The sequence below is a fragment of the Lacerta agilis genome, chromosome 8 (genome assembly GCF_009819535.1).
Source record: "Lacerta agilis isolate rLacAgi1 chromosome 8, rLacAgi1.pri, whole genome shotgun sequence".
Classification (NCBI taxonomy): Eukaryota; Metazoa; Chordata; class Lepidosauria; order Squamata; family Lacertidae; genus Lacerta; species Lacerta agilis.
The window spans coordinates 61,324,250-61,339,409 of record NC_046319.1 but is presented as its reverse complement, the minus strand read 5'-3'; the positions used below and the strand labels follow the sequence as shown (position 1 = coordinate 61,339,409).

Genomic DNA, 15,160 nt, shown 5'->3' with positions numbered 1-15,160 from the left:
ACTGGCAGTGTTGTCATAAAGACTGTGTAGGATCTTTGCCACTTAGGTTTCAGAGTCGCTGCATAGGGATAAAACTTAGCACAGCAAAGCTACATGGCATTAGGGCACCTGCTAAAAGAATAGGAGATAGTTACAGAGATTATATCTGCCCTTGGAGGGTGGTGTCTTGGGCCCCTCCTGCCTTTCTTTTGCCTCACAGATTAACCTCTCAGGTATCGATATTAATCACACCTCAGTCCTCCTCCCTGTTGGAGGTAAGCTAGAATAACCCAATCAAATAAGGACAGCCTCCCATACACTCACAAGATATTACTGACCATGCCGGATCACTATCTCCTCGAAATACAATATTCTTCCGCAATGATTATCCCATAGCTCCTTGGTCTACTTCTTTGGCCCAGAATAATAATTTAGTTCATTTTTCCAATCCATACAAACACTCTAAACTTAGAATACACACAAATATAAACAAATACACAATACAATCATACACACTATCATCATTACCATCACCACAATTTCAGACCAATTTAACATAAAACTCTGCTAATGTCAGGGAATAGAAAGATACAATTTTTCCCAAATAAGATCCACTTCTTCAACATCACCTTCCAGACACACTACTAGAGCCATTGCAATTCTCACTATCTGGACATCCTTCAGAACATTCTCCTAGCAACTAATCCTCTCCAATATAACATTGTACAAGTGATCTAGGGTGTTTGGGTATAGCTATTTTCTCCTTACTGTCTTCTCTTTCCTAATGTTCCATTTCTCCATCCCAATTATATTACCAGTTCCAACAGCCATATCAGAGACTAACTTCCCCTCCTCTTCTTTTTCCTGCATCCAAGCACCAGCCATTGATCCTTAGTACTTAATTTTCTACTTACCACCTCACCAAGCCTATCAGGACCTTGTGTCCAAGAATTAACTCACCACCACCAACCTATTTTTGACCCTCAGGAGGACTTAGGGTGGAAACAGGGCAGTAGGGAACAAATTCTGACAGAGTTGGGTTGTCAGACAGAATAGAACTTGGCCTATTTATCTCGCTTCAGAGCCATCGGTAGGTCACTCTCATCATCTCACACGTGGCGGCCAGCTTAGCAAAATTGCTAACTCCTCACAATGGTGTTTCATTGATGTGCTCATTCAAATAGTGACATTTTTCAGGTTTCTTTTAGGTAACAACAAATTATGGACAAGGCAATAGGGAAAAGCTCCTGTCTTTTTTTTTTTTTTAAACAATCTTTGAAGGGCTTACTATATCTACCACCTCTTGAATCAGAGCCATCTTCAGGCCTCTCTCATTGTCTCATGCTTCCATAGCAACAACCTGGCGGTCCTCTCCATGGTTTGGACAATGGATTCACCCCCCCTAGATGTGCTCTGCAACCTTGGCATGGAGGGTGGTGTATTGCCTTCAATATTGTTTCCTGCTGGGCAGGGGGTTGGACTAGATGACCCTTGGGGTCCCTTCCAACTCTATGATTCTATGATATGTATACCTTCACTTTATCATCAATTTTTCTTCCAATCATTCCAAAAATTTCTGCCCCCTTTTCCTCCTGAGGTTCAAACTTCCTCCAAATCCTAACTTACACTGTCAGGGCTACACTGTCAGTTGCTAACCATGAGCCCCTTCCCATTCTACTTCAACATTCTCTTCTCCTTCATTCTACATCCCACAAACCTACATCTACATTCCGAAATACATCCTGCTAAGAAGCCATTTCTTCTATTTCAAAACCTTCCCTGAAAAACTTAAAACCTGGGATATAAAATAAAACTTTTCCCTCTAATCAACTTCTGTTGGAAACAATCAAACTGCTCAGAAGACATAATCTTCTCCCCCCCTTTGTGGGAGGCAAATTTCCTTCCTTTGCAAGATTCACTGCTGCAAAGAGAAAAAAATCATTGCTGTTTAAACTAAGGCTTCTCTCCATTTCTGTCCATCTCCCCACTCTCATTGCTTTACCAAAGGTCAATTAAGAAACAAAATAAGACTGTACCAACTTTAAAAACAAACTAACAAACATTCCTTATTGCAAGAGCAGCCCTCCTTTCAATGCTAAGAAAACTTTCACATTCACCTAAACATTGCAGAGAAATGCTTTTACAGTCCATTCTATTAAAGACACATACCTTGGCACACAAACAATTTCCAAAACACACTCACCAAACCCTGGGGTTCAAACAGATTCCTTGAAGGGACAACAAAACAAAACAACAAATACAAATTGTGCAGCCACATATACAAGGGAAAAAACAGACTTCCCAGACTTCATTGGCAATGCAGCAGGAAATGAAACAATTTTGGGAACACAGAGTTTGGGAACACACATTTTAGGGCTGCTTTCTGCACCACCTTTCCAAAATAAATGCAAGCCTCAAACAGGGACCAACACACACACACAGGCACTACAGATACAGACAAACTCACAAAAATCACACTGCACAATCACTGCAAACACAGAACTCATACAACACACACACATACTGAAGGAAAAATCATAAAATTATTACAAGTCATAAATTTTTACACAGCAACAAAAATTCCAATTCCCCATCTCAGCAAGCTCAGGTTCAACCTGGGACAGTGGGACACTCCTTCCACCTAACCAGACTTTTTTCATGCACACACTCTCCGCTTTGCTAGGGACACTGAGTTCCTGCGTCTCATTCACTCAATACATCCACTGGAGCGTCCCCACACCATTCCCATACACAGAGTAAAATCACAGAAAAATTCTTAACCCCCTTCTCTCTCCTCAGAGAGGGCACCCCCTTCTTTTCCCCCTTCCTGGCGGCCCTCTACGGCTCACGGCCAGGCTCCGGTGGCAACTGCTTGCACACTACCGGATTTTAGCGGCGGCCCTCTACGGCTCACGGCCGCTGCAGGATCGATCGCATCCTGCGCTTCCCCTTCCCTGGGAAGCTGCTCCCCCTGCGGAGCTATTCTCACCTGTCTTCTGCAGATCACACTTCCCTTCCCCCCTGCGGCCGCTTGTCTCTTTCTCCCGTCGCCACGGTGCAGTTTGGCTCTCCCCCTGGGGTAAGCCAGTCCCTTCCCACAAACAGGCAGGAAGCGCGCTTGGGGCCAGCAAACGCCAGACCAGGAGAGCCTTTTTGCTGTGCAGCGACGCCTCGGACTCCCTGTTTTCTCAATCCCGGGGAACAGCGAAGGGTTCCCGGCCAATGCACCACGTTATGGAGCCTTATTTGCCCCTACGGGTTCCCATTGTTGCGCCCGGTGAGAAAACATGGAAGCAAAAAAAAAAACACCTGAGGCTTCTGGCTTCAGAGAGAGAAAGATTTAATTTCTGCATGCAGAGGTACTTCGGTGTTTAGATAGCCAAGCAAGTACAAAACTAGTCAAATTTCAGACAGTTCTTATAGACAGTTCTCTGGCTCTCTTCCCACCCCAGAAAACTTCCTCTTGTCCATATAAGGAACATTTCCTGTTGTACATATAAGGCAAATGACATTTAGCCAGAGTTGGTTCATGTGCACTCCAGCAAGGCCATCCTATCTCTTGACCTAGGCAACAGTTCCTCTCAATGAAGGACAGCTACAGTACTCTCTGCGTAAGGTCTACTGTTATCTCCAGACACTTAGTAAGGCAAAGCTTGCCAGAGAGAAGTACAATGCAGATCAAAGTTCACAGCTTTACAGAGCAGTTTCATACAGAAAAGCTTAACAGGGGCACTTTTATACTTAATACATTCACTGGACTAACAATACATTCAGGTAAATATATAGGTTAGCTAATTAACCCCTTCCAATCCAACCTGGGGACCACTACCAGGTCACAGCCTGATCCAAGGTGGGTTGCAACAGCATACAAATATTTGATTTGTTGTTGTTTTTTTTTTTAAAAAAAATGAGTCCTCAACTGCACACTTGTGTTAAATGTTTGTCCCATGTCTAATTGAAGACTGCTGGCTTTTACAATAATCTTAGTGTCTTTTACCCTTAATATTCCAGACCAGAGGCTATGCTCACCTCTTCCAACCTCCTCTCTTGCTAAATAAAGCACAGAATTGCACCAGAGGAGCCTGTGATGTTTGTGCTGACTTGCATACAGGTGGCTGTAGTAGTTCATAGTGTTCAAACCTTTTTAGGGGAGTTCCCTGCCCCCTTAATGACAATGGCAATAGATTTTGCACATGAACACAGATCCAAGTTAGGACTCCTCTCTTCCACGCCAACAAGTACTTTGTCAAGGCTCCCCTAACACACACTCAGGACAGAGGAAAAACTGCAACCTTTTGGGGCGTCATTCTCCTACCCATGTCTCTGTGAGAACCAGCCCTTTATTCTGCCTCCCGTAGTACATCCTCCCCCTTCAAGAAATCATTTCCTTTGGACTTCCGGCCCATCTCCACCCCTATTACTCCTTGCCCTCGCGAAGGAAGCATTTTCACAAGTTTTATTTTTGGTGGGCTGTCCGTGCTTCCAAACACCTGGAAGTCACGGCAGGGGCTTCTCCCCCCACCTAGTAAATTCTGCCTCTGCATAAGTTACTCAGGTTTGGTTTTCTTTACCAGCCCACCCACCCACCCACCCCGGTCAAAGCAGAGCAATAAGTCATTTACCTCAGCAGGGGACAAGCTCAGCTCCAATAATGAAACCCTTCCAAGCAGTGGGGGGGGGGTCCAAAACTTGTGACAAGCAGGTAGGTGGTTGGAGAGCAGCATTGGAGGGGGAGGGGGGAAGGAAATGAGAGGGGGAGGGGGGAAGCGAGAGAAAGCTTTCCCAGTTTTTACGCAAGCCGGAGCCTGAAAAGTTGCCAGAGCGCGTGCAGCAAGGAGACTAAAGAAGTGCTATTGTGGGTCGAGTGACCTAGAACTGGGAGAAAAGAAAGCGCGGGAGAACAAGCCCCTCTTTCAGCCGCCAAGGAGGAATCCCCCGGATCTCCTCCAGCCACAGGCTGCCCAACCAAACCGGGGCAAAGCCAAGGCGCCGCTCTTTGCGCCACGAGTTTGGAGAGGCCACTTTGGAGAAGCCACAGCCGGAGGGCGCGGCGCAGGCGGCCAACTTGCGCTCCCGTGCTCCGCCCGGCAGCCTAAGCAACACACCTGAGGAAGCAGCGGCAGAGGACTCCCCCTCCCCAGTCCCAGTCCCCCACCCCAAGGGACTCATTGGGGGGGTTGCAAAGCCCCCCGCCCACGGCAGGCAGAGAGCTCAACGGTGGTTTCTGCCCAGCCAGCCCAGCTTTGCGCCCTGGAAGGCGGGGGCGACGTGACTAACCTTGCCTGGTGAGGTCCGGCGGCGGCTCCGCTCGACGCTGCTGCGGAAGAACGCACAACTGCCTTTTCCTCCATGCAGCCTTTTTAAGCAGCCACGTCCCTGCTGTGCGTGCTCGGGCTCCTAGGAGCCTCCAAGCCCCCTCGCGACACATGCACCCATTGGCTCCTGAGACGCGGGTCCCGGGCAAGGGCGAGTCCCGGCCTTGCTCCGGGGCGGAGAGAGATGCGCGCCCGCGAGAGCGCGGTCTGAGGCTGCGAGCGGAACCAGGAGTGAAGGAGGCAGCGGCAGGGAAACGGGCGCAGCTTCCTCGACCATTTTTAAAAGGAGGGCTTCCCCCCTCGCCCTCGCCCACCACCCGCCGCCCCTGGCCCAGCCCACAGCTGCCTACCTCGTCGTCGCCTCGATGCAGCAGCCAGCAGCAGCTCCACACCAGCAGCAGCAGCCACACCTCTGGAGGGAAACTGCTGCTGTCTGCTGCTGCGCCTGCGCTGGCAGAAACGAGGCACGACGCATGAGCAGAGCAGCACAGCAGCAGCGCCCTCAGCCTCCGGAGGGTGGGCCACCGGCCAGCTGGAGGACGGCTGCTGCCGCTGGCCAGCTGGAGAAGTGGACAGGCGTATCCGCCCCGGAGCCCCGGAGCCGCGGCAAAGGTGTAAAAGAGCCGCATGCGGCTCCGGAGCCGCAGGTTGCAGACCCCCGGTGGAGAGAGAAGGGTCAGCAGCAGTTGCATGCACAGCTATCTTGTGAGATACCTTGGGATGGCTCCAGGTTTGAGGGGACCTTGCCAGGGCACTGAACCCTAGCAGCTGCCCAAAGACAGCAGCTTTGGAGAAACTGCTGGGAGAAGTCAGACTGAAGGGAAGGGGAAGAGGGAACAGGGATGCATGTGCACAGGTGTGAAAACCTCCATTCAGGCAAGGAAGAGGCATTGTCGGAGTCCAAGGATGCAATCCAGCTAGGCAAAAACACTCAAGGAGGATGCACAACATGGCCTGTCAGGGGTATGGCTATGTAGGGGTTGTGGCCTGGGGAGAGACCAGAGGCCCAGATAGAGGCTTGTAAGGCCATATTTGGTCCCTGGGGCTTGAAGTTCCCCTTTCTCTGATCTAAAGAAGCCACCAGACTCTGGCTTTTGCCTCAGTGTCGTGCTTCTGTCTGCAGGAAAGCTTTCAAGTCAGCAGCTTGGTGGCTTGCAAACATTTGCTGTTTCCCCACAATTAACATATGCACTCTCCCCCCTCCCCTCCCACGGTATTAAGCACTGAAGTACATTTTGCCATCTACTCCCGTTGCTTTTTGGCGGGTGGCAACAAGTGCGAATGTTTGCGCCACCAGAATTACCCACCACCCTACAGCAAATACGCTTGTTTGTTACAAAACAGAGTCAGTGTGGCTGGCACATGGAGGAAGCAGACCCCCCACCCCCAAAGCCATCTGCTTAGCTACATGAGCAGTTCGGGGGGGGGGGAACCAAGGAGTCTATCTGCCTCTTGGCAGCCTTGCCCGCCCCCCTCAACTTTCCTCTTCACTTCTGGGGGAGACTGAGGAAATGCCAACGCTTGAAACTGGCACGGTCTTGAGACGGAAATATCGAACCAGAGACAGACTTTGTATCAGAAACAAGAAGACTGAGTAAGCAAACTCAGAAGTCACATTTGCAGAGGGCTTGTAACCAAGGCATGGTAACTGATTTGCTTGGCTCATGGCTCAGTGGTAGAGCACATGCATTGCATTTAAAAGACCCCAGGTTAAATCCTCAGCTTCTCAAGGCACAGCTGGGAAACAGGAGATTCTGCCTGTGTAGTCTATACTGAGCTAGATAACTCAGTAGAGGGCTATGTTTCTATTTAATGCAGTTCTTTATGCAGAACTATGAGGACTATAGTCTTAACTTTATTTTAAGGGGAAGAGCCTTAAGCTCATGGGAAGAGAGCACACGTTCTGCACACAGAAGGTCTTAGGTTCAATCCCTGGCTACTCCAGGTAGAGCTGGGAATGTCCCCTGTCCTGAAACCCTGAAAAGCCACTGCCAGTCAATGTGGACAATATTGAGCTAGATGGAACCTAGATCTGAGTCACTTTAAGCAGCTTCCTATGTTTCGCTTGCAAAAAGGAAAAATTGTGGGTGGTACTCAGTATAAAAAAGGTAAAGGTACTAAGTATAGTCCTACCCAGAATAAACTCCCACAGCCCCAGCATAGCTGCAGATGATGGGAACTATAGTCCAGGGACATCAGGAGGGCCACAAGCTCTCCACCTCGGCTTGTACATTATTTATATTTGCGTAGCTCAGTGTAGATGGGGAGACATTTGACTCAGTTTGTATTCAACGGCGAATCTATCGAATCTGCACTTTCCAAAACAATATGAGAACTGAAACGCAGCTATCCTTCGATATCCACATTTTTCCAAAATTTTGCAATGCAGCTCTCCAAATGACCAAAGTCTTTTAAAAAAAATGCTGTATATTTGGGGAAATTGCTTGCAAAAACGTGTACATTAGTCAAAACTTCATATAATATGTGTTTGTTAGGAGAAAGCTGCACAGACACAGTGATGAATCTTTGAAGAAGATTAACAAACTTTTTTTTTATAAAAAAAAACAGCAACAAATTGCTGCAGAGATGTAAAGTACTGAATTTAAGATAGAAAAAAATGAGAAACTGAGAGAACCGAAATGGAGAACCGAAATTTCCATTTATAGCGGTAGAGAGCACCTGCTTTGCATTGAAAAAAATCCAAGGTTCAATCCGTGGCATCTCTGGATAAGGTTGGGAGAGATCCCTGTCTGAAATGCCGTAGAGTCACTGCCAGTCAGTGTGGACAACACTGAGCTAGAGGGACCAGTGGTCTGACTCAGTAGAAGGCAGCTTCCTACATCCCCTTTCTTCAACAGGACTCATATGTACAGTTCCCATTCCTGGCACCAACCACACCCAGACCTGCTTTTTTCCCCAGCAAGCTGGCATTTGGACCAGCCAGTTGATGAGAGGACACCCAAAAGAGAAGAAAAAGCCACCATCCATGAAGCTGCCTCACTGCTACAGCTTACAAAAGCAAGTAAGCGCAGCTAGAACAGACTGTCCGCCAGGCCAAGCCAAAGTACTGACCGGGTTGCTGAGGTTGCTTGCAGGAGGCAGTGGGAGGCTGCAAGGCTCGGGGCGGCGCTTCCCATTGATCCATAGCGTGAGGAGGGCAAGGATGCGAGGGAGCCTGGGTTCCTTAGCCACACTCATCGTCCGACTCTGGTGAGAGCGGCACATCTCTCATGACAAGGTCCCCTAAGGGAGCATGGCTGTTGGCTGCAGGCAGACCATCAGCTGGGGCGCACTCTGGGTCTCACAGGGGACCAGCTGCCGATACATGTACCCAAAGCCAAGCCAAGCCAAGCCAAGTGGAAGCTGGGAGCTAGGGCTGCCTTAAGAAGCAAAGCAGGTTAAAAACAGCACTTCCGGCCCTCCCTCAAACAAAAACACTTGTGGTTAGTTCACTTTAAACACCTTCAAGCTTCTTTCATGTTCCAGTTTCACTTTTTATGTTCAAAGTGAAGCCTCTCCCCTTAATTCTTTTGGCAGGGGGCGTGGGGAGCCTTTTTTTCAGCACAAGGACCATATTCTTTCATGAACAGACTACTGGGGGCCGCATGATGATGGCAGGTGGGGCTGGAGGCAGAAGTAGGTGGGACAATGGATAGGAATCTGACCTTTATCAGTAGGCTACATTCTAGGCAGGCAAAGGTCAGGTTATTTTTCTCATTCTCTGTATGTGTGTATGTATATTTGTGTGTGTTTATCCATATTTATTCATTTCACGAAAATTATATGCCACTAGTTTACAAAAGAGTAAAACAAGGAAAATTATCAATAAAAAGAGTAAAAAAACCAACAACTTTTTAAAACATTATAATAATAGTCAAAATCAGCAATCAGATAAAACCAGTTTTTAAACACACCTCAAAATTCAACTTGCCTTGATAGGCCTTCCTAAATGAAAAATATTTTTAGCAGGCACCTGCCTGATGTCAGTAGGCAGGAAATTCCAGAGCGTAGGTGCTCCCACACTAAAATATCAATTTCTTACAATGTGGAACAAGTTTTATGTGGCACCTGTAACATATTAGATATACACACCTTATCAACTCATTAGCCCGTAATACTGAAGTGGATATAATTTAGAGATCAACTTTCTCTCTTTCGTTTTTTTCTAAGTGCATGAAAATGATTGTACAAATAATAAAACCCAAAATAAATTGTTCACTAAAATCTCAGTTTTGGTCCACATCAAAAAATTTCAAGGGCTAAAACCATATTTGTAATACTGTAATTTGAAGATGCAGAACTGCAGAACAGCCCCCAATTGCTGGTTTTTGCTACCTGCTTCATTCATGAAAATGGAAATATGAATTGTTCGTAACAGGCAGCTGATGTTCGCTGTAACCCTTTAGTCTGAATGTTAACTGTAGCCCTTCAGTCTGCAAGAGACTGAAAAGTCCGCCATCTTTGATTTTGGGGATTGGGTCATATTGGTGAATTCGTTGGTATGTGACTAACAATGCCGTCCTATCTTCCCTGCTTAGACAACCTATTTCCACCCTTCCAAACTTCAGTTCACACAGAGTTAAAAGCACAAAGACAGTATGACCTCAAAAGGAAAGAATGAGAAAGACAGCTTACATTAACTCAGCTCAAGTCTTGTACAGAAATAATCAGCCCATCTCTCAGTATCTGCTTGTGAAGTAAGGTGAGAACACAAATTAAGACATCTCTCCCAAACAGGTGTTCCGCAAGCATGCAATTTTTACCTTATCTGCTGTGTTCGCGTTGTCTTTCTCTATCCAAGTGGTGTTCCGTTTTGCCTGCAAAACAAAATGAGAAAATGGTGTCTGAGCAGGAGGTCTATGGAACCTGAAACAACAGCAACACTTTCTAAAAAATGTTCATCTGAAGCATGGATATCAAATTGTGGACATAGCCAAATTGCCGCTGTCCCTCTAAAGTGTCAAAAGTACACCACAAACAAAAGGTTGTGACTTCCATGCTTTTCAACACAGAATACAATTATCTACTGAACCTTAGGTTTCAATTTTTCTGGTAAAATTCCCAGTTCATATTGATATAGTAGTAGTAGTAGCAGCAGCAGTGGCGGCAGAAAAAGAATGGAAGAAAAAAAGTGAATCTTTCTTTGACATTTTCTTCTTTGTGACAAAATATTTGTGAATCATGGAAGCAGCAGGCAGCGAGCAATGCCGATATGCCACAAGAAAGTTTTACATACATATTTGTGTTAGACAGCAGAATTTGGATACTTCTTGGTACTGGGTAAGGGCCAACAGGTTTATATACTCTTTACAGAATAGTGGCAGACAAGCCATGGAGTAATTCCATAGTGACCAATGTAAGTTTCTTTACAGAATGTTTTGTGCTTTAGCTAATATTATTTAAACTCCATTTAACAATAAATTATTTGCCTGTTAGCTGGCATGATTAACTTTGCAAAAAATAATCAACAAGAATGCCACAGGTCGCTTAAATGCCTTCTTTTCATTGTGTTTTTAAAAGATGTGCCCAATGTAGCAGTTTTGCAACCTCAAGAATTCATTTGGAACTTGGTTGGGTAACTTTTTCAGACCAACACAACATGCTCAACCAACGTAAGTTCCATTGCCCCAATCTCATCCGATTTTGTTCCTAACATACAATTTCTTGTCAGTTCACCAAATGAGAATACAATACAATAAAAGGTCATTAATCCATTTGCTGTTCTCTTTGAGAGGTCTTTAACTGAACTTAGAAAAAATTATCAACCAAGTAAAACAGCTATAATCAGGAAACAAGTGTAAAAACCAATCCAAAGCAGTTTCATATATGAAACGATCAAAAACAATTCCACATATAAAAACAGTAGCAACATTTCAGCAACATTTCACTTTTAAAAAACAGTTAAAATAGTTCCAGTGCAAAATCAGACTGGGATAATGATCTCCACTTAAAAGGCTAGTTGGAAGAGGAAGGTCTTCAGTAGATGCTGAAAAGATGAGAGAAAGATAGCACCTGCCTCATATTCAAGGTAAGGGAATTCCAAAATGTTGGTGCCCACCACATGAAAGTCCTGGTGCCTTAGTCTTTATGTCCAACTGTTTGTGTGTAAGAGTTAGGAATTGCTCCTGCGATCTTGTACTAGCACAGGCTGAAATTCAAGTTGGAATCCTTTTTCAAAACCTCCTATTTTCATTCCTGCAGCATGCATCCACAACAGAAGTTACCGGTAATTGTAAGCACTCTTGAGGTGCTCTGTAATAAAGCACCTGTTTTGCATGAAGGTCATGGGTGCAATCCTGTAAGCTTTTTGATTTAGAGAAAAGACAAGAAAGAGGTGACTTGATAGAAGTTCATAAAATTATGCATGGCATGGAGAAAGTGGACATTGAAAAGTTATGAAAGAGGGAGAACAACATGAGAACCCGTGGGCATCCAATGAAGCTGAATGTTGGAAGATTTAGAACAAATAACCTGCCCTTTAAGGCTGGTGGGACAGAAGGCAGCCAGCCCGACAGTAGCTGGAGGAGCCAGAACCAATGACAAGCAGAGCCTATTCATTCTAGATTTGCCCCTACGTCCTGAGTTCTACAAGGGGAAACACTGAGACTAAGGACGAGAAAGCTGATCACCCCCCCCCCCAAACTGGATGCATGTAAGAAGGCAAGCAGGTGAGGACTGGCATGGGCAGACGGAGGTTGGCGGGGCACTGCTGCCAATGGAGTAAGGATGTGAATCTTTCATCTTCCTGACTCATTTTAACAAATGGTAGGGCCGGCTCAGACAGCAACAGATCCAGTGCCAGCCAATAAGCTTCATGGCTGAAAAGGGATTTGAACTCCTCGCCTCCCTAGTCTCAACCCAACCAGTCAACCAGACTGGCCCTGTGTCACTCTCAAGTACCATGTGCAGTGATGGCATAATAAACAAATTTTAAAAAATAAAGTTGATGAGTGGAGTAATTATTATAATGTTGCATATAGGTAAAAGGCCTCTGCCCGTTGGCATTTAAAGGACACCTGTCTTTCACCTGCATAGTACGAGGAAGGGGGGGGACATGCAACCAATTTCATTTTTATTTCATAAATTACTTCATCTCCTAGATGATCTGCTTCCACCCACTGAACTGCTTAAGTGCAAAGAGGAGCACATCTGAAAAGCATGTCTCTCGAAAAGGTTTGGATGGCACGACCCCACCCCACCCCACCCCACCCCCAAGCTGATTTAAATGTGCAGAGGTGAGGATAGGCTCTTTAACGCACTTTAAAAACAAACATAAAAACACAGCAGAGGAAATGAACCAAATAAATGCTCAAACCGCAAGCCTCCTGCAAGCAGGACTCTCTACGACGTGAACCGTAAAGAGTCCCTTGCAAAAGCTGTTCTTACTTCCACTTATCTCAATGTGCAGCAAAGTCTCTACAGCTGGCAGGATGAAGAGGGAACCGTTTCCGGAACAATTGGGCTTCTCTGAGCCCAGGCCGAAAAGAGAAGCCGCAAATCTGTAACCGGGAACTGTCTGACCATTTAAAATCTGAGGAAGAAAGGGCAAGCACTAATCCAGTGCTGATGCTGCTATCTTCACACAGCGTGGAGTCCATCCAAGAAGGGTGTCAGTGGTGAGGTGCACAAACTGCCTCTTGCAGGTTTAAGGGGGTCCCTCGCTTAAAATGCATTGCTCAACAGCTCCCCGCACCCCAATTCCTAAGGCTAGGATAATAATGTGGCGCTGACTGAGGAGATCCAGGTTCAAATTCCCAATCAGTCATGAAGGGTCTCTGGCCATCGCACCAGGAGCCACTTGCTATCTTTTTCACAGGGTTGTTGTGATGAGCGAGGCCAAATAACGAGTTCCTCTGCCGTAACCATAAACCCTTGATTCTAAAGCCTTGCCTCTGTTTGGAAAACCTGGGTGTAGTTTGAATCCAGAGGGATTCTAGTGAAAAAAGGGGATAAACAACAGCAACCACAAGGCCAAAGTCGGGCCTTAGCCAAGTAGTTGCTGAATGGTACCAACCAAGGCTAGATCCAATGATAATCCACACATGCGTTGTCCGCCAAAGCATGCAAACTGTGCAGCACTCCAACTCCTGCTAACTTCCCCCTCCCCCACAGGCAGAAGTCTCCCTCTATACAACCACCAGGCAAATATTTTGACAAGCACCAAGGCTGAAGCAGAAGGAGCCAGTGACAACCTCACACACCCAGGGAACAGTCTGTTGCAGTCATTGCCAACCAGGTGCCTATCGGACGATCTGGATAACTCCCATAAGACCCAGCTAGTGTGGCCACTCTGGCTAGGGTTGATGGAAGTTGTAGTCAGATGCATATGGAGGGCACCAGGTTGGGCAAGGCTGGTTAACTGATTTACTGTGCTTCCTCTGGCAGGCAGCAGCCCTGCTCTCAAGAAGCTTTCAGGAGATATGTATCCTGCTCATCCCCCTTCCTTTAAGACAAGAAAAAGTGTGTGTGGGTGTGTGCATATGGGTGTGGGGGAAGCACTCTTCTTGCCATTTCACCCGCTTCCGTATCTTGCAGGTGGTTTTGGAAACAGGATGTTCATTTGTATTCCAAGATAAAGAGGAACTAGCGTCTTCACAGCTTATTTAGATGGTTTAGGTTTGGGGTTTGTTTGTTTTTTTAAGGTGGAAGGAACAGTATGGGCAAAATTCCCTGGCAACTCATTTATGAAATACTTGCTAGGCTTATTGGAAACGGAAGCCAAATTGACACACAGAGGTAAGTGCAGTTCAATGGTACAGCATATGCTTTGTGGGGGGGGGGGGGGAGTCAATCTCTGGCTTCTCCAGGTAGGGCTAAAAACCTGGAGATTTGCTGCTAATCAGAGGGCCAGATTTGATGAAGTGAAGGGCCGCAAGGGCCGACCAAGGTTATTGACCTTTTTTTAGGATAGAAGTAGTCAAGGTTTTTTTTAAAAAGGATTTTGCCCCAGAAAATAAACTGCCACAGGGGCCAGATTAAACTAACTAGCGGCCTGGATTAGGCCCCCGATATGGACTTTGGACATGCCTGGTGTAGACAGCACTGAGCTAGAGGCAGCAATGACAGCTTCTAATTGATGTTCCTCCTTCCAGTGACCCCTCTAAAAGAAAAGAAAAAGTGTACCCTGCATAAACCAAGAAAGATGCACGTTATTGTTTCTTGTAAAATACTTTGTGCATCCACACCACTAAACACCTACATTTTAGTGCAATTCACTTTCAGGAAGGAGCAGGAATTGGCCTCAGTTTGGTGTACTCCAATCAGCAGACCCTCCCCCTCCCCCCTTGGGCTGTGACAAGTGCATGGGGCACCTACCTATCAGTCCCCTGGTGTCAACAGTTGATCTGTGGTGTGGAGATGGGGAGGTAAAAGATCTGGTCCGCCAGGCCAAAAAGTTTCCCCTGCCCTTAATTTATCCCCTCCATCTTCATGGTGGTGCCTAATACATGGCACTTTACCCTGCAGAATGACAGCTCTAAGCAGGCAAAGCCAGGTGCCATTCAAAAGTGCCAAGCCAAAACACATTTCCACCTCCTGACCCTTTAACTCTTCTTTTAAATCTGTGCAAATAGTCAAAACTTTGGGGTTTTATGAGCTTGTTTGTTTAATTGATTAGAAAAGAAGAAGAAGCCTTAAACAAATCCAGATCTTAGCCTTTATAGCATATGCAAAAGAAGCGCGCACACACAAACATAAATATAGTGCAGTAACCATAAGCCAAAAATGGAAAAATAGATCAAGGGCTGGCATGACCATCCTTTTGTCTCTGGCTATTGCTGTCTTGGAAATAACCTCCCAAACTTGTGCCCTCTAGACACTTAGGACTACAAATCCCATCAGGCCCAGCAAGCACAGCTAACGGTCAG

The 15,160-nt window shown here is 46.2% G+C and overlaps 1 protein-coding gene across 4 annotated transcripts in view; it reads right to left on the bottom strand.

Moving 5' to 3' along the window:
- RPS6KA1 (ribosomal protein S6 kinase A1) overlaps positions 1-15,160 on the bottom strand; it is a 119,720-nt gene that overhangs the window by 42,137 nt on the left and 62,423 nt on the right. For 3 of the 4 annotated variants that reach the window (XR_004427183.1, XR_004427184.1, XM_033157845.1), the window contains one exon: positions 10,058-10,111. Coding sequence is in view for 2 of the 4 variants with exons in the window: in XM_033157845.1 (XP_033013736.1) it covers positions 10,058-10,111 (54 nt within the window). In the remaining 2 variants the exon portion in view is untranslated. Of the gene's footprint in view, positions 1-8,366; positions 8,516-10,057; positions 10,112-15,160 lie in introns of those variants that run through there. The other variant, XM_033157846.1, reaches the window with a different exon arrangement.